Here is a 26,777-nt window from a genome sequence, read left to right as displayed (position 1 = left end):
ATAAGTGATTGTGGATCACATCACCCATTGGGTAGAGGCATTCCTGACCAAAACAGAGACAGCCCAAGCAGCCACAAAAGCAATCCTAGAAAACATCATCCCCAATATGGGTTGATAAATAATGTCGATTCTGACCGAGGTCCACATTTTACTGCCCAAGTCTTACAACAAGTTGTTGAAGCCCTGGGAATGAAATGGAGGCTGCACAGCCCATTGGCATCCCCAGAGCTCCAGAGGTGTAGAAAGAATGACTAAAACCATCAAAAACGTGTTAACTAAATTAGTTACAGAAACCCAGATGAGTTGGCTTAAATGTTTATCCTTAGCACTGTTACAAATTAGAACAAGGCCTCAACAGGTATAAGAGCTTCACCTTATGAAATTATGTTTGGACTCCCCTTCTTGACAACCCCGTAGAGCACGGGAATTTATCCAGAAGGAGAGACAGCCACCCAAAAATAGGTAAAGGCCATAGGAAGGAGATTCAAAGATCTTAGGAAAAAGGGCTATCTCCTTCAAACCTCTCCCTTAGACACTAAGGGACATAATATCAATCCAGGGGACATGGTGTTAGTTAAATCGTGGAACTCTGCACCTTTAACCTCTACATTTGAAGGCCCTTTTCAGGTCCTACTCACCATCCATACAGCCATATGACCCAAGAGAAGGGGTGGACACATATAACCCAGATTAAAGGACCTGTACCACCTCCCACTGAAGAGTCAAAACCAACCACATCCCCTACTAAGTCTTCTAATGAATGGACTGTGACTAATCACTCAGACGATCTAAAGCTAACCCTCCAGAGGAGACCTAAAGACTATTAGGGAGTGTTTCTAATCAAAACTTGTTAAGAACTGTTTAAATAATCAAAACTTGTTAAGAACTGTTAAAACTTGCAGTTAATGTTATTTATATTTTACTTTTGAGTTTGAAAAGTAGATACTTTCCTGTTATATTTATTATTAGTTAGTGTTTATTAATGAATGCACAGTTTTTAGTTTGTGTTGGAGCCTTTGTTTGTTTCAGTGTATATTGTGATTTTGTAGGATTAGGCATAAGAATAAATACCTCGTTATTTGTTTGGAGTATTTTTTCTATCATTTTGAACACCGAAAATTCTTAAAGTCATCTGACCATTGAATTCAAGGTTTTTAGATGCATGTCTTTGTGTTAAAAAGTTAAAATACCCCAGTTAACTCCAATCTTAGTGTACAACCAATCTCCTATAAAACATCCATCAGGGCAAAAATAAATTAGTAAAGAAAAGTCAAATGTGTTGACACTGAGAGAATAAAAAACTCTATACTGAAACCAAGGAGCTCCTCTGTCGGAGAAAAGCATAACCAGGAGGCAAGGCTGGGTGAGTCTACAGTCCGCCTAAAAACAGCCACTCCAATGACTGGGCGCAGCTCAGCAGTTGTAGAGTTTAGGGGAATGCCTCATACCAGACTCCTGGGAATGCTCTTACTGATCGAACTTGTTAACAACACGCTGGGAAGTCAGAAGAGCCCATGTGCTAAATGTTACTACCCCCTTTACAGAGGGGAAGAAACCGGATCTTTAATATGAGTACGTACAAATTTAAACTTAAACTGTGCCAACCTCTCTCTGTTAGAAACCTCCCAAGGGCACGGAAGACTTACTGGATTTCACAAAATATAGAATGACTGCAATGACTGCTTGGGGAGCGTCCTATAAGAGATGTTTGGCTTTGCTATGAACATAAGTCCAATCAAAAAGGCACAGCAGACTTAATGAAAGACATAGAAGTAATGACATCAATAAATTCAGAAAGAAGACCTAGAAACATGTGGGAAAAACTTGTTGATAGATTTAGAGGAAAAGATCAGTAAAGAGTTAAATGTAACTAATTGCTGGATCTGTGGAAATACACAAATGGCCAAAGTCTGGCCTTGGAAAGGGACCAGCTTAAAACCAATGGAAATATTAAAATGGACACAAACAAGACCAAAAGTACCAGCTACTGAACAAAAAGGAAAAAAATGGTGGCAATTAATATCTAAAATAATTGGAGAAAAGGAGTGACTATCTAGGAAAGGGAAAATTTATAAAATGTATAACTTTATAAACCCTCAGTAGGAGAAATGTCCTGTAAGAGATATTAAAAAATACAACATCCAGTAACTGGGTAGTTCTCTAGAGAACCTCAAAAATACTGGAGGTATTATTGATTATTGATTATTGATTATTGATTATTTATATACTGGAGGTAGTATTCATTAAATAGGAAATAACAATATTAATTTATAAACAAATTATTTATTATATAATAAATAATATTACTAATTTATTAACATATTATTTGTTAAATAATAATGAGCAATAATAATTTATTAAAATAGTATCTTAATGTCATAATAATGAATACATATTAATATATTAATATTATATAATAATATAGAAATTTAATAATTAAAATGATATATTATATAGAATACATTATATATATTATATATTATATATTATATATTATATATTATATATTATATATTATATATTATATATTATATATTATATATTATATATTATATATTATATATTATATATTATATATTATATTGAAATAATAAATTAAACACTGAAAATCGATTGGGAAGAAAGACACGGGGTGTATCTACCGAGGAGGATCTAAATTCCATGAGTGTACTGGAAAAGGAATAAATAAAGGAATCAATCAAGGAATAAATAAAGGAATACATCAAGGAATAAATCAACGAATAAATCAACGAATAAATAAAGGAAAAAATCAAGGAATAAATCTAGGAATAAATCAAGGAATAAATCAAGGAATAAATCTAGGAATAAATCAAGGAATAAGTCAAGGAATAAATACAGGAATAAATAAAGGAATAAAAAGAATAAACTCATTCTGGGGAGTGAGAGAAATATCCAAGTACTGGGAATTTCCAATGACTATCAGTGATGCTTCTTGGAAAGCTCCAGAAAACCTGGCTTGGATATGTGGGAATGTGGCTTACACTGAATTACCTAGGGAGTGGGGCAGCACTTGCACTATCGGAATTATTAAACCGTCATTTTTGTAACTCCCAAAAGAGCCTGGATCGAACCAAGGGGTCCCAGTATATGATGATTTGAACAAATCTAGCTGACCAAAAAGAAACTTAATTGAAATTGGAGGAACACAGACACAGAAAAACACAGTATGGACCCCCCAAGAAATAATTTGCACTTATGGACTGGCAACCTGGGCTCAAGATGGATCCTGGAGACACCGGACCCCAATTTATACGGGGTTAAATCGGATTCTGAGATTACAAGCAGTACTCGAGATGGTATCGAACCGAGCCTGTCTGGCTTTAGACCACATAAATGACCAACTATCCCAGACTAGAACTGTGGTGTATCAAATCAGACTAGCAGTAGATTATTTATTAGCCCATGAAGGAAGCACATAGGGAAAATTTAACTCCTCGAGTGGTGCTTAGAAATGGATGACCGCAGTGAAGTCATTAGAAATATCTCAAAGGAAATCCAGAAGTTAGTTTATGTTGGAACACAAGAGTGGACCCCTACATTTGATACCAGCTGGTGGGACAATTACTGGACATTAAAAGGAAACTGGTGGAAAAAAATACCCTATTTAATTTTATGTGAAATTGCTGGTTTGATCCTCCTACCTTGCATGCTCCCCTGTATAATCCGAGTTGTAACATCTGCTGTACAAGTAAGTTTAATGATACCAAAAGAGCTTAATAAGAAAGAAGTGAAAGTATTCATGATAATGAATGATCAAGAATGTGAAGATGACAAGCAAATTTAAAACCAATATTAAAAATTGTAAGAAAATTGTACTTTCAAGAAGAAGTAATTGCTAATTGATGCAGGCTTGAGCCCAATGGAACAATTAAAAGCGGAAATTGTAGAGAATACATTGTTAAAGGAGTTGATATAAAGTTCATTGTTAAAGGAGTTAATATAAAGTTCCAATGTCAGTCATAGATTGTTTGTTGAATGTTTTATAGTTATGCCAAGTTCCAATGCTAGTTAAAGGATTTATAATTATGTAAATCCCCTCACTGTCAGGTGTTCCCCACACTGCTCCCGTTAGTATTCAGAAGCACATAATCATGAGAATGATTCTATGCAGGTGTTTTTATTGAAGAGCTCTGGGTGTCAGGGGTACAAACCCAAATCTGTCTTTGACATGGGTTCAGGATGAACATGTTTTTATATTCTAGTGTTATATAACTTTCATGTTAATTATTATAATTATATTGTTCTATTGTATACATAGATTTCAGCCAAGCATGGGCTCCTCGTGACCCCCCCCAAACTTCTAACATAGTTTCTCATGATTCTCCTTATGATTATACAATAATTATATTTAATTACTAAACAATCATCACATCGAACAATTATATCATTTATCATATACTGCTTAAGTAAATGCAATTTCACATGATCTGGCAAACACAAAGCCTAACATTTTCAGAGTCTATTTTTAACATTTTTCCAGGGCCCCACTAAGTCTAGCTTCTTTCTAATTCCCCAAATGTTATGATTTTAAAACCTTTTACTATCACTCCCACTCTCACCTAAGATGGCGAACCACCCGACACCATAAAGAAGAGGATTATGTCATAATAACCAAATATGAAAATCCCATAAGACCAGGAAGAAAAGAATGACCTAACAAAAACCCCTAGAACCATGCAAATGAAAAATTAAAATAACACTTCTAACCAGAGAAAACATAAGAGAACATATGGACCATGATCAGAGCATTTTGCCTTTGTCACCCTGACCAGAGCAGGCCAAGAGCAGCACAGGGACCATGGACCTGAAACCAACAGTGCCCACCCAGAGACTCTTGAAAGGAGAGAAAACCCAGCCAAGCCAGGCCTTGCTCAGCATTGCAGTTCCCTGCTCAGAGCCTTGGGCTCCCTGCAATCCTGCCCTCAAGGATCTGCTCTCACCAGGCCCTGGGCAGCCTTTGGCACTCCCTGCCCTCCCTGGGGCCCAGCCATGCTCCAAGGCACTTGGAGTTTTGCTGCTGACTCCTTGAGCAGCTTCTCCATCCTTCTCTGCATGCCTGAGGCTCCTGGAGCCAGCCCCAAATCCAGCGTGGGGCTGATTAAATTACAGAAAGCCCTCAGGAGCTCTTTGTCTCCCTTCCATTGTCTTTGGGTCTCCAGGCCTTGTGCAGGGATTGGAGTCAGTTTGGAGCTCTCTTCAGGAGGACGATTTAAAAGTGCACCTCATGATTTTTGGTTTTAGTCTAGAGAATATATTTCTCTTTACATTTCAGAGAAGAGGGGATAGAAGCACTCCCCAAGTGATCTGGATGCTGAATGTCTCCTTAGGAGGTCTGGGCATGGAGAAAAATGATCCCCTTGCAGGCTGACCCTGTTTGGCCAAGCTGCTCCTCACCCCCAGCCTCACCATGTCTGACATCGCCCACCTGGGACTGACATCCCAAAACAAAAAAAAAAAAAGTGCATTTTACTTGAAATGTAAAAGATAATAATTCCTAAAATAAGGTTGTATTTTTCAAATTTTTAATATTGATAAATATTTTCATTACCCAAATTCTAAATTGATATGAAAAACAAATATATTTTTAACAAGCAAAAATATTATTCATCATTTGTTCTAAGTAACATAATTCCCTTACTTAATTGACAACAATAAGGTCTTGATTTCTCCTTCTTTATGCTAATTGTTATGAACAAAAATTCAGTTAATATTTTTTTTGTGAGAAAGAGTTACAGGGACGCCGCCAGATCGGTCTCTGCCAGGATTCTTAGTGCTTTGTTATTGTAATACTGGGTCGCTAAGGCTTATCTCCTCTTTTGTATTAGTAAAAGGCCTGGCTGGGTGCGGTAGATTGCCCTTCCCCGAGGCAGTGCTCTCTTCCAGCATAGGGAAGACACCTGAGAGGGTGGGGGGGGTTATGCAAAGTGACTCCAAAGTTCAGAATGCTTTGTTGGACCCTGACTCGAAATGCAACGAGAAAACCCCAAAAACAACGAGCCAAATAAGAATTGAGAGACTAAAGTGATGTCTGGACGTGAGGAGCCGATGGCTGAGCCTGCAGAGATGCGGAGTCCCTCTCGCCCTGAGCAGGGAGTGGTCCCAACGTCGGGACCAGGGTGGCCGCCGAGGCTCAGAATCAACATCTGACGGGGACATCATGCCCTAAAGGCTCCCACGAGGACTGGATCCCCAGCTCTGCCCCTAGTGGACGGAGCTGCGCATATCCTCCTCCTCTGAGTCGCCCTGGGAGACGCGACGGGGACTGCAGCCCTGCCGGGACGCCCAATCCTGAGCTGATCACTTTTAATAAAGGCATTATAAAGGAGAAGAAGTCTCCTGGCCCTGTTTATTTCAGCTGGGGGCGCTCGTCCGGAATAGCCACGCTGCAAGAAGACTCAAGACTGGCCATCTTGGACTTCAGGACAGCTGGCTACCAGGACCAGAGGGATCGGCTCAGGAGCAGCAACACAGAGGAGCACCGGAGCACCGGATTCGTGAGAAAGCCGGTGGCGGGAGCGGGAGACGTGCGCATGTGTGTGTGAATGAGACGGAGGCCGGCAGCCGGACCTTCGAAGTGAGAGCAGACCTCTCAGTACCGCGTTTCCGGACTCCTGCGAGGGATCCGGCCGGGAACAGGGGGCGGTGCTTGGAATTAGCGTGAGTGAGTCGTCTCCCAAAGGGGGAATAAAGGCCCCCCCCCCCCCCCGGGCGTGCGGAGGGAATATTTGTATGAGTGGCACGCACCCAAAATAGGTCCTGACAGAGGGAATTCGGGCAGATTTGTCAGTCCCGACAAGGATTCGGGTAGCATTTGTAAGTCTCGAGGAGGATCCACGTAAGATTTTATCAGTCCCGAGAAGGATTCGGGTAGCTCACAAGCCCTGCAGGCAAAAGTAAGTCCTGGCACAAGGAGCCAGGCACAAACCCCAGCGAAGGAGGCTGTGGTTTGCTCTTAAGTCCTGATATGGTGAAGACTAAAAATTGGCGGGTTAGGCAAACTAAAATCAGGCAGTTGTTTTTCCTGACTGAGGGAGTCAGGCACGACCCGGATTCTTAGGCCGAGGTTTTGTGTATTCAAGTCCCGATAGATGTAATACCTGACGTGGGGAAAGTTGGGCAATCAAGAGATTGGGCAGTTGTTTCAGTATAAAGTCCTGAGCATCAGGCAGAAATTTGAAGTTTCAGTGGAGGAGGCTGAAGCTCCTCAAAGAAGGTTCTTTTTGAAATTACTGGTCAGTAAAGGCACCTTTGGGATTTTTTACTGTTGAGACCTGTAAAATGGGAGGGTGTAATAGTAAAAAGACCGGCAAGAGGCTGAGGGACATACCTCCCAATAGTCCCTTAGGAGAACTGCTAGTAAAATGGGATTCTATAGAGGCCACAGAGGGAGTAGATAAAATTAAAATGATCCATTATTGTATGGAAGTGTGGCCAGAATTAGAGTTACAAGGAGGATGGCCTTGGTGTGGGATGAAGGATAAGTGGATGTGCCAACTATTAAATAATTATCTGACAGCTCGAGGAGATACTGATCCTGAGCAATTATTGTATGTAGCTTGCTGGTTAAAGAGTGCTGTTGGGGATGAAGGGGTGCGAATTTGTAAGGTACAGAGGAAGAAAGAGGGGAATGAAGGAGGGGATGATAGGACTAGTAAAAGATGGGATCCCCTGGATTATCTGCCTCCTTCTGCCCCTCCACTTTATAATCCTCTTCTTCAAGCACCTCAAATGGCAGGTCCGGTTCTTCCCCGGCTGCCATCTCACTACCACCTGTTCAAACTCCTCCTTCTACCTCTTCAGTTTCCGCTATGATAAACCCAGTATCCCCTCCAGTTCCTTCTGCACCACCACAAGTGCCTACTCCACCTGCTGCATTCTCCACCCCTTCTCCACCTCCACTTAATATCCACTCAGGCTCTTCTCCCCCTCCTATTGCTGTCCCTTTACCTCCTCCTAGTTGGGACACAAATGCCTCCTCGCCCGATAAACAGCTATCAGCAAGTACACCTGCTGATGGGCAGAAAGTTCAGGGTAACCCAGATATCCCTCAAAGTAGTTTGGCATCTGAAGATGGGCCGTACTGTAGCACCAGATCCAAGACCTCCAAGGCAGAGAGACTCTTTCCCCTCAGAGAGGTTCCTGTGGGAGGAGTAGTGGGAGGTGTTGGCTTTGTGAATGCTCCCCTAACTGCTTCTGAGGTGAGAGGATTCAAGAAAGAGTTGGGGCATTTAGTTGAGGACCCAGTGGGCATAGCCAACCAAGTAGATCAATTTCTAGGTCCAAATATCTACATTTGGGGGGAGATGAATTCCATCCTGAGTATATTATTTTCTCCAGAAGAGGTCCAGATGATTAGGGTGGCTGGCATAAGAATTTGGGAGAAAGATAACCATCCAGGACCCCAGGTGCCATCAGGTGAACAGAAATTGCCACTAACGGATCCCAGCTGGAACCCTAACCAGGAGGAGGGGAGGAAGGCCATGATGGAATATAGGTCTTTGATAATACGGGGGATCAAAGAGTCAGTTCCCAAAGGAACTAACACCCAATTGGCATTTGAGGGTACACAGAAGAAAGAGGAAGCTCCTGCTGCCTGGCTTAATCGCCTAAGGTGGAACTTCCAGTTGTACTCTAGAATAGACCCAGACACCCCAGAAGGTCAAATGCTACTAAAAGTCTAATTTGTTACCAAATCTTGGCCTGATATAAGGAGGAAACTGGAAAAGATGGAAGAGTGGCAAGCGAAGGACATAAATGAGTTATTAAGAGAGGCACTGAAGGTGTATTTAAGGAGGGAGGAAGAAAAAGCAAAGGCCAAGGCTAAGATCATGGTTGCTGTAGCTAGAGAAAGTGCAGGGTGGGCAGGTCCACCACCAGGAGGAGGCAAGGATAGGCCTCCTGTACTGTCAGGTGCAAAAGGGATAGAGACACCTCAAGTCCCTTTGAGAGAACGACATTGCTATTACTGTGGAGAGCCAGGACACACCAGGAGGTTTTGTAGTCTCGATGTGGCAATAGCCAGGGAACAAGATGATGTCTGGAAAGATCCTTAGAGGTGATGAGTAGAGGGTCAGGAGCTTTATACTTTAGGGGACCCGATGCAACATCTAGAAGAGCCCTTGGTAAACTTTGAGGTGGGACCCCTAAATGAAGAATTTGAATTTTTAGTTGATACAGGAGCAGATAAGTCCTGTCTCAACAAAGTAACATCTCAAGTTAGGCAAAAACAGCTAGGCAGAAAGGATATCCAATAGCACCAAAACTGGCCAGTAAGACTACACTTGTAATAAGTGGTGTGAAAGTAAAAGGTACCTTATTGTTGTCTTGTTGTGTGTGAGAGTGAGTCACAAGCAAAGTAAGCCTCAACTTCCTGGGCAGGTGGGAAGGGGGCAGTGGGAGTGTGTGTGTGTGTGTGTGTGTGTGTGTGTGTGTGTGTGTGTGTGACCTGCAAACCAGGCTTGTGTCCCCCGGCGGGTGGGGGCTGTGACCAAAGCATGTGTGTGTGTGTGTGTGTGTGTGTGTGTGTGTGTGTGTGTGTGTGTGTGTGACCTGCAAACCAGACTAGTGCTCCCCAGATGTGTGAGGGAGCTGTAGCTGTAAGAGTGTGAGTGACACGCAGGCAGCCTCACAGGTGAATGTGCACCAGAGGCAACCAGAGTCAGGGCCCTTCCAAGAGGCCCAGAGATACTGAGACCTGTGGGCCCATCCCAAGGTGAGGGGGGGCTATAGGGACCTGTGATTTTCTAGCAATAAGTTTGTGTCTTAAAGGTGTGGAGGAGTGTGTGAAAGTGAATGAGAAATGAGAGATTGAATATAGATGAGTTAGAATAGAGGTAATGTAGATTGTGCATTACAAGTTTTACCACATCTCCTTAGAAGGAAGTGTATTGTGTAAAAGAATGGTGTAAGGAAAAAATTTAGGTGTAAGGGGTTGAAAGAAGTATTTAAGCTGTAAGTGAAAGTATGAAACAGAAGCAAGAGACAGATAAATAAGGTCTTGAAAAATAGAACAGAAAACTAGTGAATTAAATACACAGAAAAATAGGAGAATAAAAGTACTTTGAGAGTTAAGTTAGCTGAGAAATACAACTCCTTGCAAAATACAGAGTATGTAGAAGTTGATGAGACAAACATACAAGCTATGGAAAAAGAGAAATTACTGATAACATTAAACAGAGAAGCTGAGTTTTGATAAAATCATTAACAGTAGACCATTAATGCCTGTGTTTGAAAGCCCGTTTCAGGTGTTCTTCATTACTAAGACGGTTGGACTCACATCGCTCTCACCCCTGGTATTGGACCAGGATTCAACACCAAGTTTTTCCCTCTGGCATTCTGGTATTGGACCAGACTCCACTCCTGTCTCCTGCTGGCATTGGGCCAGACTCCCAGTTTCTTCGTCTGGCATTGGACTAGACTCCACCCTTTTCTCCTGCTGGCATTGGGCCAGAGTCCACACCACTCACCTCCGGGCACTGGATAAGGATTCATCCACATCACAAGTTAATTCATCTGAGTATACTGAGATTTAAAAGTTGACTCTTAGGAGGAAGAGTCAAAAAGACTGAACTGTATAGAAAAAAAATTGGTATCAGAGTTATAATATTGCTTAAAATGTTCCAAAACTGTTTTGTGTAAATTATGTTGGTAAAAAGTTTAAGGCTGTAAATAAGTAATTCTAGTTTAAGTTCCCCAATATACTTCTAAAGACTCCAGGTTAACCCTCTACAGAACACTCCCCTGGGGGGGGGGAACTAAAATTTGTAGGGAACAGACCAAGAGAGGCTTAACCAGAGAAGCGGGTAGAAGGGACTCTAAAGAGCTTGGAAGCTTCTCCTCAGAAAAAAATTCCCCAAGAGGCAAGGCCGGGTGGGCAGGCTGTGCAAGATGACCCATACCGGACTCTTGGGAAGGGTAGTAATGATGGCTCTGATTGCTGGTGATGCTCAGGGGAGCCCAGCTGAGCCGTGCAGAGAGTGCTACCAACCCCTCTATGAGGAGGAAGAGAGCTCCTTGTCGAGAGTCCACATCAGTTCTAACCCTGATTGTGTTAACCTCTCCCAATTGGTCCTTCATCAGAAAAATAAGAGAGTGTATTGGATAGCCCAGAATACTGCCACTTTTAGGCAGCCACTCCTAGGAGAGTGCCCTATAGAGGAAGCCTGGTTTTGCTTTGAATGTAATGCTGCTGAAACAAGCTCAGCAGATCTAGTAAAAAGCAAAGAAATGGTGAAAATGGTAAAAAAAATTGTTTGTTACAAGTATTTATATGAGTGTACTGGAAAAGAGATAAACCCCTTTTGGAACACATTTCAGGGGAGCTCTAAACCCCTAAGTTTGATCTCATCTGGTAACTGCATTGCTAGGGTGATAACACCAATTTTCTTATTACCAAAAAAAAAACTGGATCAAGTTTGGGAGTTCCTATATATAATGATTTGGGAGAAATTAAACAAAACTGGGAAAGTGAAATAGAAATTGAGAAAATCCAAAATGGTAAAAGCCAAGTTCGGACCCCAATATCTGTGTTGAACAAAGTCATCCGGCTCCAGGCAGTATTAAAAATAAAAAATTCAATTATTAGAGACATTTCAAACGAAATAAAAAAGATTGGCATGTGTAAATAATCAAGATCAAACTCCTACACTTGATCCCAGTGGGTGGGAGAACTTAGAGATTTTCAGAAAATATGTATGGGAAAAAGTGTTTTTTCTTGCTGTGTGTGTACTTGGAGGATTGTTTTTTTTACTATGCTTATTTATCTGTTTTAGTAAAACAGTATTAGCCGTACAAACCAACCTGGAGAAACCAAGAAAAGTAACGAGGTTAAGTAACCATGATTACCAAAGTGCAAAAGAGATTTATACTAGATTCAAAACAAAAAATTGTGAGTTGATGCGAGCTTAAGAATTTAAGCTCAATCAAAGAAAAAGAGGGGGGACTGTTATGAACAAAAATTCGGTTAATATTTTTTTTGTGAGAAAGAGTTACAGGGACGCAGCCAGATCTGTCTCTGCCGGGATTCTTAGTGCTTTGTTATTGTAATCACGGGTCGTTGAGGCTTATCTCCTCTTTTGTATTAGTAAAAGGCCTGGCTGGGTGCGGTAGATTGCCCTTCCCCAAGGCAGTGCTCTCTTCCAGCATAGGGAAGACACCTGAGAGGGTGGGGGGGGTTATGCAAAGTGACTCCAAAGTCCAGAATGCTTTGTGGGACCACGACTCGAAACCCACAGAGAAAACCCCAAAAACAGCAAGCCAAATAAGAATTGAGAGACTAAAGTGGTGTCTGGACATGAGAAGCCAAGTGCTGAGCCTGCAGAGATGCAGAGCCCCTCTCGCCCTGAGCAGAGAGTCGTCCCAACGCCAGGACTAGCCATCTGGGAAGCTCATAGGATCAACACCTGACGGGGACATCATGCCCTAAAGGCTCCCACGAGGACTGGATCCCCCGGCTCTGCCCCTAGTGGACGGAGCTGCGCATATCCTCCTCCTCTGAGTAGCCCGGGGAGACGCCACAGGGACTGCAGCCCTGCCGGGCCACCCAATCCTGAGCTGATCACTTTTAATAAAGGCATTAAAAAGGAGAAGAAGTCTCCTGGCCCTGTTTATTTCAGGAGTGACTACAGAGAATTACAAGAAAAAGGGGTAGCACAAGTGAGATTGACAAGGCTTACAAGGGAATGAGGGGAGGAGCAGGGAGACTGACACACTGATGGGCAGACAAGTGGTGGGAAAACTTTGTGGTAAACACATTAGGACTGAACCATTAGGGGGAACAAAATGGGGTACATGGGAGAAACCATTATAACTGACTAACATAGGAAATCTTACTTTTATGTTAAAACACCTGTAAAACACCAACTACCACAGGTAGGGTCTGAGGGCTGGAGGGAGGGAGCTGTCAACAGGGAGGGAGAAGGCAGGAGCTATGGGAGCTTCCCACAGACTCAGCTGTGCCAATCATCAGCTGTGCCTGGAGCTCCAGCTGGTCTCCTCTGGTCTCCAGGTGGTCTCACCTTCCAAGGGATCTGGAGAGATGTCTGAAGCCAGGCTGTGGAACTTGCAGTTTATTGCAAAGGGTGTGGGTGCCGGGCCCTGCTCGGAGCTGCCAGATGCAGCTGGAGCAGGCCTGAGAGAAGTAAAGAGAGTGGTGAAGAGAGAGAAGGCAAGAGCGTGGTAAAGAGATAAGTGAGCGAGGTTCTTGTTACAATACAATAAATCATCTTCTGTGTTGAATATTCTAATTCTCACTAACCAATCTAGTACAAGATACAAATCCTATAGCATTTACATACAGCCTATAAGAATCATTGCATCACCATACTCTGTTACATTTTAAACCCTAAAAACTCCTCTTTGGACCCCTTCTGCCAAGCTAGTGGGGTCTGCTTTGAGCCTTGGAGCTGTCTGCAAGCAGGGGGAATTGTTTTATCAAAAGGGGATTACCTTCAGTTGGCCATACCATTGTTTTCCAGTTGTTCAGTAACTGAGGTATCTCAAAGCTTGCTTTCATTTAAGTCTTGCTTATAGTTTCTATATCCTCAAAATCTTTGGCCAGGCAATCATATTTATAAGGCTTTCCTGTTTCATCTTCCACAGCAATCCAGTTTGTTTTATGGCTCAATAATGTTGTAAGTAATAAATGACAAAGCCAATCAATAATCAATAAAAAAGTTTTTTTTTTTTTTAATTCGCAACCAAGATTCGGTCTCCGATAGCCACAATCAAAGAGACAGCTTCGAGCCCGGGATCGGCGCTGGGTGAACACTGATCTAAACTCCATCGCTTTGGATCCCCTCTGCCCACAAATGTTGTCTCCTTCGGGTTGATTTTATACAGCTTTTTCCACCTGGGGCAGAGTTTCTTCTATTCTTCCTGTTTCTTCACATATTTATGTAGTTTCCCTTTCTTTGTGCTGGGCTGGACAGAACTGTTTCTGGGAAGTGATGAATGCTGATCGTCAGGTTACAGGAACGTGGCATTGGGATGCACACCCTTGAAGACTCTGACTATCTTGATCATAGATACTTACTGAGTATTCATTGCTTGGGTGTCTCTGGACTGTCCTGGGAAAGGGCCCATCTCTGCACTAAGCCACGTCTTTTTGTTTGCTAATTAGTTTTTCTCTCCACTGTCATCTGTGATTTCTCAATTTGTGAAGCAATCTTGTCCCCGGCTGCAGCTTGTGGTTTTAAATCTTTAAGATCTTTTTTGTACAAGCACAACTTATTTCACGTATATTTTACACAGGCACGAATTATTCCATACCATATATCACAAAAAAGTGAGGAATTAATGGATCTTTAATTTCCGCTGAAAGGCAGGCACATGGATTCAGAGCTATCACACACTACCTGTGTATTTTTGGGCTTACTTTAATAATGGTACTTGCTGTAAGGAAATGACACTGGGGAACTTTTCTCCCAACCCTTCAGCCAGCTCTTTGGGTCTGCCCCACCAGTTTTCAAAGGGTTCAGATCCACTCCAAATGCCAATGATATCATACAATGGTTGGTGTTGCTGATAGGCCTGTTCTATTTAGCATTCACAGATAAGGGAAGATTACCCTGGATAAAACCACGCTGACACCAACCCCAGAGACAAGGGATGCTGCTGCCCCAGAGCCTGACCCTGCCCCACAGCCCACCTCAGAAATGAACCACCCAGACTGGGTGGGGGTTCTGGTGAAGGAGATGGGCCAGATGCTGAAGGAGCACATTTCCCCAGCTGGTGAGAAACCCTCCCCCTGCCCCAAAGAGGGAGAGTCTGCTGGTGCAGCAGTGGAACCCACAGATGTTACAACTGTCCAGGTTCCAGCTGAACTGCAAGGGCAGTCACAGCCAGCAGCAGTCACCCCTGTGGAAACAAGGAGGTCTAAGATGAAACCAGAGCACCCAGATAAGGATGAGAAAGGAGGGCCCCATAACCCACAGGGGAGCCAATGGTTGAGATCATCACTGAGTCCCTGATGTACAAAAGTCTCTGTAATCTGCACAAAGACATTGTACAATGGGGACATGAGGCTTATACAACCTGGTTACTCTGGGTCTGGGACCTTATGGGTACAGGTGTGCAACTGGATGGTGGTGAGGCAAAGAATTTGGGGTACTTGACCCAGGATTCAGGTGTGAATCAGATTTTTGTAACGGAATCAGGGTACCATTCCCTCTGGGTGCGGCTTTTAATGAGTGTCAGAGAGAGGTTTGTCCACAGGGAGAGAATGCAGGAGCACTGCCATAGAATGTGCTGGAAGACCCTTGAGGAAGGGATCCAAGAGCTGAGAGAAGTGGCAATAGTGGAGGTACTCTTTGGGAGGGATGGACAGCATGATAAGGACCCCGGCAAGGTCAGGTGCACAGGGCAAATGCTGTGCAGTCTGGCAAATCTGGGGCCATCCCAATAAACCACCTTCATTGCAATGATTAATGCTGATAGCAACCGAGAGACAGTGGGTTCTGTCACCAACAGGCTTAGAAATTGTGAGAGTGTGATCAATGGCCCCATGCAGGCTCATGTCTCTGCTGTGATTAAGAGCCTACAAGAAGAGATGAGGGTGGAGGGAGGAAAAACAGTTCCCATATGGCACCAGTGCAAGTCACAGGCCCCAAAGTCAGAGCCCAACACCCCCCAGCCAGAGAGAGAGGGTACATACACCCCACCAGTTGAACTGTGGTTCTTTCTGCGTGACCATGGGGAAGACATGGGAAGGTGGGATGGGAAACCCACTTCTGTCCTGGCAGCATGGGTCCATCAACTCAAGGAGGGAAACACTAACTGAGGGAGTTCCTCTAAAGTGAAAGTAGCCTCAACCTCCCGTGACCGAGCTGCCAGGTGTGATCTGTCAGATCCCCTTGAAGGAACCTCTACCATGTATGCCCAGGAAAGAAATAATAACAAGGGCTAGGGGTGTCCTGCCTCTAGCTGTGGAAGGGGCTAACAGCAGGCCTGTTAGCTAAAGGAGCCAGAAGAAGCTGAGAAGCAAGCAGAAGCTGATAAGGAGCTCTCTCCAAGGCTGTAACCAAGGAGACCAAGAGAAGTGATGAATTGATGAAAGATAAGAGAACTTTGCAGCTGGACAAAGTTTTTTTAGAAAGTTAGTTGAAATCACTGTATCTTTTCACCAATAGTGTTATGTTGACTTATTGTGGCCAATAGTTAGGATAGAAGAAGCATAAACAATTGGAAAGTGTATAAAAGGTCACCCCTGTTCAATAATAAAGAGTGTCCACCTGAGACTGCTTGTGGTCTCTGCTTTGTAACGTGACTGCCTCGGCAGCGACATCTAGTCAGGAAGAGGTGCAGGAAAACTGGATTTTCTGGATGGTGTGGATCCAATGGCCTGGCACATCAGAGCCACAAAAATACAATGCCTTAGTTGATACAGGTGTGCAGTGTACCCTGATACCATCGGGACATGTGGGGGCAGAACCTGTTTCCGTTGCTGGGGTGACGGGGGGATCACAGCAATTGACCCTGTTGGGAGCCCAGGTGAGCCTGACTGGAAAGGAGTGGCAGAAACATCCTATTGTGACTGGCCCAGAGGCCCCATGGATTCTGGGCATAGACTTCCTCTGGAACAGCTTTACAAAGACCCAAACGGACTCATGTGGGCGTTTGGAATAGCTGCTGTAGAGGCAGAGAACATAAAGCAGTTGAACACCTTGCCTGGACTATCAGAAAACCCATCTGCAGTGGGACTTCTGAGGGTGGAAGAGCAACGAGTGCCAATTGCCACCCTGACCGTGCACTGCCAGCAGTATTGAACAAATTGAGATGCCATGATCCCCATCCACAGAATGATCCATGAGCTGGAGAGCCAAGAGGTGTCAGCAAAACCCACTCACCCTTCAACAGCCCCATCTGGCCTGTGCACAAATCTGACAGAGAGTGGAGATTGACTGTGGACTATCGTGCCTTGAATGAAGTGACTCCACCCCTGAGCGCTGCTGTGCCAGACATGCTGGAACTCCAGTACAAGCTGGAGTCCAAGGCAGCAAAGTGATTTGCCACTGTTGACATTGCCAATGCATTTTTCTCCATTCGTTTGGCAGCAGAATGCAGGCTACAGTTTCCCTTCACCTGGAGGGGCGTGCAGTACACCTGGAACCAACTGCCCCAAGGGTGGAAGCACAGCCCCAGCATCTGCCATGGACTGACCCAGGCTGCACTGGAAAAGGGTGAGGCTCCAGAGCACTTGCAGTGCATTGAGGACATCATTGTGTAGGGGAACACAGCAATGGAACTGTTTGAGAAAGGAGAGAAGATCATCCAGATTCTGCTGGAAACCAGCTTCACCATCAAGAAGAGCAAAATAAAAGGACCTGCCTGAGAGACCCAGTTCCTGGGAGTAAAGTGGCAAGATGGACCGTGTCAGATTCCCACTGAGGTCATTATTAAGATCACCGCGATGTCTCCATCAACCAGCAAGAAGGAAACACAAGCTTTCCTGGGTGCCATAGGCTTTTGGCGAATGCACATTCCCGAGTACAACCAGATTGTGAACCCTCTATACCTGGTGACCCGCAAGAAGAACGATTTCCAGTGGGGCCCTGAGCAGCAACAAGCCTTTGCACAGATCAAGCAGGAGATCCCTCATGCGGTTACCCTTGGCCCAGTGAGGAGAGGACCAGACGTGAAGAACGTGCTCTACTCTGCAGCTGGGAGCCATGGTCTGTCCTGGGGCCTTTGGCAGAAGATGCCTGGGGAGACTCGGGGTTGACCACTGGGATTTTGGAGCCAAAGCTACAGAGGGTCCAAAGCCAACTACACTCCAACAGAGATGGAAATCTTGGCCACCTATGAAGAAGTTCAAGGGTCCTCTAATGTCAAAGACATCTTTTCATTAAAATCCTTTCTTAGTAATTTTTCCTGCTGAAGCTGAGAATTTTCAGCATGAAAGTGTAAACAAGGGCTATCTGCTGCTGTGGAATGCAACAGGTGGATCCGTGATTGGTCTCCTGTGGATGTTTGGATTTACTGACCACTCACAGCAGAGCTGGGGCATGCTCTCTGCTGAGACACAGATCTTTGTTATTCATTCTTTTCTATTCCTAGCTTAGCTAGCCTTCTGAGAACTTTTCCTTCTATTTCTTTTTAGTATAGTCATAATGTTATATATATATATCATAAAATAATAAATCACACCTTCTGAACATGAGGTCACCATTCTTGCCTCTCTCTTCACCTGCAACCCTTGTGACCACCGTCACACTCAGAATTGACTGGTACAGAAGCACAGCTCCTCCCTGGCACTCTGAATACCAGTGCTTGGGTGGATGTTTAAAGGAACGGTTCCCACTACCAATCATGCCACTGACCCCACATGGGGCAAATGGATTGCCCTCATCACACAGCACACCTGTATTGGAAACCTGAATCACCCTGGGGTTTTAGAGATAATTACAAACTGGCTGGAAGGTGAGAACTTTGGTCTCACTGATGAAGAGAACCAGGAGTAAGTGACAAGGCTAAAGAAGCTCCACCATACAATTAGCTATCAGCAGAGGAAGCACACCATACTCTTTTCACTGATGGTTCCTGTCGCATCGTAGGGATGAACTGGAAGTGGAAAGCAGCTGTATGGAGCCCCAAATGACAGGTTGCACAAGCTACTGAAGGAGAAGGTGGATCAAGTCAACTTACTGAACTCAAGGCTGTTCAGCTGTCCCTGGACATTGCTGAAAGAGAGAAGTGGCCAAAGCTCTACCTTTATACTGATTTGTGGATGGTTGCCTGTGCTCTGTCAGGTTGGCTGGAAAGGTGGAAAGAGGCTAACTGGCAGCATAGAGGAAAACCAATCTGGGCTGCTGGTGAGTGGAAAGACATTGCCTTTTGGGTAGAAAATTTATCTGTGAATGTCCGCCATGTAGATGCCCATGCCCACAAAAGTCAGGCTAATGCGGAACACTGAAACAATGAGCAGGTAGGTCAGCCTGCAAAGACAGAGGTGTCAAAGATAGACTTAGATTGGCAACATAAAGGAGAGTTATTCCTAGCTCGATGGGCCCATGATGCCTCAGGCCGTCAGGGCAGGGATGCCACCTATAAATGGGCACAAGACCGAGGGGTGGATCTAACCATGAGCAGTATTTCTCAGGTTATCCATGACTGTGAGACGTGTGCTGCAATCAAGCAGGCCGAGTGAGTGAAGCCCCTCTGGTACGGTGGGCGGTGGTCCAAGTACAAGTATGGGGAGGACTGGCAGATTGACTCCATCACACTGCCCCAGACACTCCAGGGCAAGCGCCATGGGCTGACCATGGTGGAAGCCACCACTTGATGGCTGGCACCCTGTGCCTCACACCACTGCCCAGAACACCATCGTGGGCCTGGAAAAGCAAATCCTGTGGAGACATGGTGTGGGAGGATCTTTGTCCATTTGTCCCAGGTGTCCATGGGGTTGGGTTTCTTACCTACGTACAGGCAGTCATTTGGTGACAGGGGAACTCCCATCAGGAATGTTAAGAGCAGATCGTCTGCACATCCCATGGCCATGCAAAGATTGTCTGGCTTTACTGACTTCACCAAAGTGACCCAGATGTTTTGTTTTGGCTGAGGGATGATCCAGCTGGTGGTCACTTGGATACAGATGAGGGCGCAGATAAAGATGATGGCAACGGTGGCACCCTGCAGGGTGCCCTGGACGGTATTGCCCAAAGAATCATACTTCTTTCCCACTGGGTAGTTTTCACTTGTGGATGGTAAAAGCACATATTAGTTGACTTATTTTAAGACATCCTTAAATATTCTTAAGTTCTCTCTATAGCTCTTACCAACTCCTCCCAATAACTCCCTTCAATTTTTTAAGGGAAGTTTGAGGCAGGGAAAAAGGAGTACTTTCAAGAGTGGAAAGAGGGAGGGGTAGGCATAAAGGGTCACTGGTAGAGGGATGGAAAAGGGACGGGTGTGTCTACATTTGAGATTGACATGGACGTTGTCAGTGGGATATATCTACGTGTGATGAGTGTCCTTGCCACAATGTTTGGATATGTGAATTTTTTTCTTCTTCATCTCCAAGAGAAAGCTGCTTCTGTGGCATGGTAGGTGAGGGAGCTGACTTTGTGTTCATTCGAAGAGTTGTCTTCAGATCTGTGGTCTACGTAGGGACTGATAAATCTTCTGGGAAACCACCGGGGTCCTGTATCTGTAGAAACACAAGCATATTCTGTCACCCACATAATGAGAGGCTATGGCCCTTCAAATATTTTAGATTCATGATTCTGGTCAAGTACTGGAGGTCTTTCTTTGAGGTGTGTGTACGTTTTTTTATGAAAGTGCCTTAAGACAGGGGGATTTGGTTCTTCTTGAGAGCAATTCGTGAAAGGTATATGACATTAGAATAAATGAAATTCGAATAACATAAAGTACTTTGAACAGTCTCTCCTGTATAGAGAGAGCCAGGGGCTATGTACAAATCACAAACGGGAAAGGCACTGCTGTGGAACGTGCCTTGAGCTGTTTTATTTTTCAGCATCAGTCTCATTACATGGTTGTGACAATGCGAAGATGCAAGCAGCTCACATCCCAAGCAGCAGACCAAGAACTTAATAGTACAACTTAATTTATAAGTTTTTTAACCAATCCCACAAAGCAAAAGCATATTGACAGCAGTTCTATCCAACCACTATAAGCCCATGTACCTTTGGTAAAAGCAATGCTTGCTTACTTTGAATACAATACCTGCTTGTAAGCTTTAAAACACAATGCACAGAGCTCCATTATTAAGCTTCAAACTTCCTAATATCTTGCTAGATAAACTTTTCTGTATCTTAGGGAGTTATTCTAGACAAGCCTTAAGACAGACCATTTTTCTATTTCTCCTTGCTTTTCTACTTTTTAAATAATTTTTCTGCTGACCTATCTCATGGCTACTGCTTAGCTCTAATCACAGTTCTGCTGTCTCTGAGGCCTGTCTTTTGCAGCTTCCCCAAAACCCTCTGATTTTGTGGATTCGCACACTGAACACAAGTTCAGCTATTTTAAATCAAATGCTCACTGATTTAGATAATATTAGACATGGCACGCTGCAAAATAGAGCTGCTATAGATTTTTTGCTGTTAGCACATGAGCACAGGTGTGAGAATTTTGAAGGAATGTGTTTTATGAACCTACTCTCTTCCATTCACAGGAAACTCAAACAACTAGAAGACAACATGAAGAAATTAACTGTGAATGATTTGGGCTTGGATGAATGGTTGGAGGGATGGGGAATAACTGGATGATTGAAAGATACCTTAAAGGGAGCTTTGTTACTACTAGTAGTTATTATTATATTGCTTTGCATTATTCCACGCATAGTGAAATTGGTGACCCAGTTGGTAGAAAATACAGTAAAAAGGGTTTGGCTGGTGCAAGAAGAAGAAGAGGGAATTGTAGCAATGTATCTGAACAACTTGGGCCACACTGTGCATGAGCCATGTTGCTTGTAGTCGTTCTTATCAGAGCCCTCAGGAATTCATCAAGGTTACTAAGACATAAACTGTGCTAAATAAGGAAAGAAAAGACTGAGAAACAGAATACCAAGATCACAAGAACTCGATAACAGAGGGCTGTGAACCACCTGAACTGTAACCAATCACATACTCTGAGAAGTGTGTGGAGAACACAAGGACAAGAGAGAGGCTCCAATGAAGAAGAGCGTGATCAGTGTATGCAGTAGGGTTAGAATGTATAAATAAGTGCATAATGTAAACAATTAATGGCTTCTGCTTAATCATACTGGTTAGTAGTATGGGAGACCTGTTTTCCCACAATGGGTGCCTGGGAAGGAGGGGGATTCTTTTCCATTAAAAGGAAAGCACTAAGCCAGGAGCAGGAGACAAGTGACCCTTGCAGGCCTGGGGCTTCATTGCCTCCTTGTCCCTGCTCAGCAGCCTGGCAGGGGCCGCCCCATGCTCCTGCCCTTGCCATTGCACATCCCCACATGCCAGTGCCCATCCCGGCAAGAGCCCTGAGCAAGGAGGGAGGGACAGCATCTGCCTGGCCAGGGGCTGGGGCTCAGGCCTTGGCCCTTTGCATTCCTCAAACACATCCAGCTTTGCTCAGCACCAGAGACACCTTGGCCTTGTTTGTCCCCAGCTGTCATCACTGCCTCCAGTGTTCTGCTCTAACTGGAACCTGGGGACACATTCTCAGAGAGACTTATAAAACTTTTAGAAACTTTGGAGTTTCAATTTAATTTTGTGTTCTTGAGAAGTTTTTTGAACACTCTCTCAGAGACTGAGTCTGATGTAAACAACACCAAATGCCCAAGAGGCTCATTAAAGTCCTTGTGCTGTGTCTGTGCTGCTGAGCTTTAAAGGAACAGCTCTTCCCAGCACCAGCTCCTCTCCCAGCCCAGCAGGGCTGAGGGCTCTGCCTGCAGGCACTGAGGGGACAGGAGCCAGGCAGAGACAGGCTGAAGGCAATCAGGATTGGGAAGACATTGAGCTGAGACTTCACTTGGGGAAAGATCTTCACAGCCCTGTGCATGGTGAGTGTGTGGGTGCAGGGCAATGTCCCCTGTGCTCCTGGAGGGATCTCCTGAAGCCAGCACACCCCACAGCCTGGGGGATGTGCCAGGAGGACTCTCCCAGTTTCTCTGGGGCACAGGAGCAGGAGGATGCGGAGGATGTGCTGCAGAGCGGGGCTGCCCTGGACACCGTCAGAGGGACAGGGCAGGACGGCTCCTGCTGCCAAGGACGGCTGCAGGGGGTGAAGCTGGGGCTGCAGCCAGGGCTGCCCAGGGCTGTCCTGCAGAGCAGCTCCTGCAGCCCTCAGGGCTCTTGGCCAGCCCAGGCCATGTGCCACCTGCCAGGGGCAGCTCTCAGCCTGCCTGGCAGCTCCCCATGGATGCTGCAGGGGAGAAGTTGGAGGTGGAAGGAGCCACCCCCATCAGGGCAGATTCCTCCTGCTCTGGAGATGGTGCTGCATGGCCAGGGCTGCTCTCAGCTTTCTCCTGAAGGGAAGGGAAAGGGGCTGTCAGCTTTGGCTGTGCCACTGACACTCCTGCACTGTCAGCCTGGGCATCAGCAGATGGGCCTCAGCTCTCCCTCAGAAAGTGCCTCCTCAGCCTCCTCTCCCTACAGACAGCAGCAGCAGCACCTTGGCTTGGAGCATCTCTGTTTGTCTGGTCTGCCCCTAAGGCCCTGGTGCCAGGGAGATGCCCCTGGGCAGTGCCCTGTGCTGGGAGGGGTCTGCAGGGCAGATCTGAGCCCCCAGGCCTGGGCTGGTCTCTGGCAGCACTGGCAGGGACAGGGCTTGGATATAGAGAAACCAGGCAGCAGAGAGCCAGACCAACCCTTGGTATCCTACCCTGTCCAGCTTCAAAGGGAAAGAGAGAAGAGTTGGGAGAAAATTATTTTTAAACTGGAGAATTCACAAAGTCCACTTTGTTTTCAAGAAAGCTTTAGGTGTGATCACACTTAAAAGAGGTGAAATGAACAAAGGGCAACTTTGTGGCGACTAGCGCTGACTGCACTGGGGCACAGGGAGCCCCGTTTTCCTTCTGGGCTCCAGAGTGTTCAGGCTGAGAGCTGTGCTGAAGATGAGTCAGAAACTCAGCACACAAACCCCCACTCAAATAAAGTTTAGCAAAGTTTCCTCACAGGAAGAGAATTAATTTTGAAGGGAATTCCAACAAAAATACACAGGATAGACTTAAAGACTTGCTCCAGCTATTCAAGTCTTCTTTCAACAGTCCACGATCCCCAGAGTGAAGAAATGTCCAATCTGGCACTGCCATTTCCTTCCCAGGCAGGTGTTAATGCTGTATAAATACCTGTACCCAAAGGCACCAAATGTCCAACAGCAGCTCCATCAGGCACTTCCTTCTGCTGGCATTGGCAGACACGCGGCAGCTGCAGCTCCTGCACTTCTGCCTCTTGCTGGCATCTCCCTGGCTGCCCTCCTGGGCAACGGCCTCATCATCAGCGCCGTAGCCTGCGGCCACCACCTGCACACGCCCATGTTCTTCTTCCTGCTCAACCTGGCCCTCAGCGACCTGGGCTCCATCTGCACCACTGTCCCCAAAGCCATGCACAATTCCCTCTGGGACACCAGGATCATTTCCTACTCCGGATGTGCTGCACAGCTTTTTTTCTTTCTATTCTTCAATTCAGCAGAGTATTTTCTCTTGACCGTCATGTGCTACGATCGCTACGTGTCCATCTGCAAACCCCTGCACTACGGGACCCTCCTGGGCAGCAGAGCTTGTGCCCACATGGCAGCAGCTGCCTGGGCCGGTGCCTTTCTCAATGCTCTGCTGCACACAGCCAATACATTTTCCCTGCCCCTGTGCCATGGCAATGCCGTGGGTCAGTTCTTCTGTGAAATCCCACAGCTCCTCAAGCTCTCCTGCTCAAAATCCTTCCTCAGGAAACTTGGAGTTTCTGTTTTCACTACCTTCTTAGCATTTGGTTGTTTTGTGTTCATTGTTTTCTCCTATGTGCAGATCTTCAGGGCTGTGCTGAGGATCCCCTCTGAGCAGGGACGGCACAAAGCCTTTTCCACCTGCCTCCCTCACCTCACTGTGATCTCCCTGTTTGTCAGCACCTCATTTTTTGCCTACCTGAAGCCCCCCTCCATCTCCTCCCCATCCTTGGATCTAGCACTGTCAGTTCTGTACTCGGTGGTGCCTCCAGCCCTGAATCCCCTCATCTACAGCCTGAGAAACCAGAAGCTCAAGGATGCTCTGAGGAAAATGATGACTAGCTGCTTTTGAGAAGCAGAACATTGCATGTTTTCTTTTGCATAGCTTTTGGAATGGAACTCATGACAGGCCCAACGGTCCTTCCTGGATCTTTGGTAGTGGTCAGTGGGGTTTTTAGTCATAATGTTGTACTTGATGAAGTTATTTAATCACCATCTAATTCACTGTCTTTCTCTTGAATTTGACCCACAAGCTCTGTAAACCAGGGATTGGGCTATCGCTACATTTGAAGAAAAGACGCTTCCTTGCAGTGCGTGTTTCATCTGGAATTCCAACTCTGTGCCCTGTGTGAAGTTAGGGGGAAGAAGGGGAAAAGAGTCCCAGCAGAGCAGCACGGCCAGGGAGCAGCAGGGATTGGTCCTTTTGGAGCTGCTCTGCCCAACTGCACTCTGTCCTTGCCAGCCCTGCTGTGGCTGTAAGGCTGGAGTGCTCTGGCAGCTTGGTCACTCTCCTGCTGCGTGTCCCTGCTGTGGCCACAGGCAGGGCCAGGCCATGGGCACTGCTGGGACACAGCTAGGCTCCAGCACAGCAGCTCCAGCAGCAAAGGGCATCTCCTGAGGGCAGGGCAGGGAGGCTTTGCTCCCCTCCAGAGCTGCTGTCAGCAATGTGCTCCAGGAATGCCCTGGCACAGCAGAGCCCAGTGCCTGGGGCAGGGGGGGAGTGTGCAGGGGGGGCTCACAGCAGTGTCCTGGCACAGCCAGAGCTCCTGGCATGGACCTGAGACAGCAGCAGAGCAGGGCCTGGGCTGTGTCTTTGTTCTGGGGCAGCCTGGGAAGGTGCCCCAGGGCAATTGTCCCACACCAGCCCCTGCAACCACCATTGCCAGCACTGGCCTCTCCCCACCTGCAGGAGGTTGTTTGTCCCTGCATGGAGGGACACCAAGTGACCAGGCCAGCAGGCCATGTTTGCTCTGCGCTGAGGAAATCTCAGCAGTGCATTGTGTGTGTGTGTGGAGATGAACCCCAGTGAGCACAAACACCACCAGCAGCACCCAGGGGTGGCACAATTCCAGTGGCACAAACAGTGCCTTGAGGCCACTTCACTCTGAGAGTAATGTCCTCTGGGAAAACACCTGAATTCTTTGCTGGGTTGTGGTTAGGACTGCATAGAGAGAAATATCCCAGGCAGGGAGGCTCCAGGAAAAAATGCTCAGGGCAGCCATGGACTGCACAGAGAGACATTGGACAGAGTGAGGGTCTGGGGAGAAATCAGAGCTGCCTCCCTTCTGAACCAGCCCAGGGACCTGGACAGGGCTGTGCTGTGTTCTGGGCACTGACCTGGAACTGAGGGAGGTGGAAAAGGCCTTTGGTGTCAGGGCTGCTGGGAAGGCTGGGCAGTGTCACTGTGGGACCTCTCTCAACCCCCTTGGAAAGGCCAGAGCCATCCCAGAGGGTCCTGGGCACTTGGGAAGGGCAGACATGGAACTAGTCTGAAAACAGGGCAGGGAAGGGGACTGGGAGAGTCATAGCCTGCTCATGCTCAGCAGGGAAGGGGATGTGGCAAATCCTCCTGCAGCCATTCCAGGCACTGGCAGGACAGGGCAGGGACTGCAGAGCCCACGTGGGAGGGAAAAGAAGGGGATGTTGTGTGCCCAGATTTCAGCCAGGCCTGGGACAGGGTCTGCTGTGGTCTCCTCAGAGCCAGACTGGAGAGAGCTGGGCTGAAGGAGTGGAACATGGGCTGGGTGGGAATTTGGCTGAACAATGAGGGTCAGATGTCATCCATGGTACAGAGTCCTCTTGGCAGCCACTCCCTGGTGACATCCCTCAGTGACCAGCCCTTGGCCACCACTGTGGAGTATTTCTATCATCTCTAAAATGGCATGAAATGTATTTTCAATTCCTTTGTGGATGCTGCCAAATTGCAGGGAGTCTGTGCCTGAACTCATCTACTTAATGGTGACTGCAAAATGTAATTGGGCAGGATGACTGAGTGGGGTAAATTTATCTTGGCATCAGGCGCCAAGCAAGGCACAAGAAAGGGCAGAAAAAACTTACGCATCAGAAAAAAGGCAGTTCAATAGGGAAAAACCCAAACCCAAACAAAATTTAAAAAAACCAAATTTAAA

The 26,777-nt window shown here is 46.0% G+C and overlaps 1 protein-coding gene across 1 annotated transcript; it reads left to right on the top strand.

Annotated features, from left to right (window-relative positions):
• Positions 1-23,965: 23,965 nt before the first annotated feature.
• Positions 23,966-24,721, top strand: LOC141726628 (olfactory receptor 14J1-like). Its single transcript, XM_074531579.1, has one exon. The coding sequence runs from the start codon at positions 23,966-23,968 to the stop codon at positions 24,719-24,721; it is 756 nt and encodes a 251-aa protein (XP_074387680.1).
• The last annotated feature ends 2,056 nt before the right edge of the window (positions 24,722-26,777 follow it).

This window comes from Zonotrichia albicollis, chromosome 37 (genome assembly GCF_047830755.1).
Source record: "Zonotrichia albicollis isolate bZonAlb1 chromosome 37, bZonAlb1.hap1, whole genome shotgun sequence".
NCBI classification, from domain to species: domain Eukaryota; kingdom Metazoa; phylum Chordata; class Aves; order Passeriformes; family Passerellidae; genus Zonotrichia; species Zonotrichia albicollis.
This window is presented reverse-complemented; position numbering and strand designations above follow the sequence as displayed.

Excerpts from the sequence above, each read along its gene's own strand:
- LOC141726628 (XM_074531579.1), top strand. The coding sequence starts at position 23,966 with ATGTTCTTCTTCCTGCTCAACCTGGCCCTCAGCGACCTGGGCTCCATC.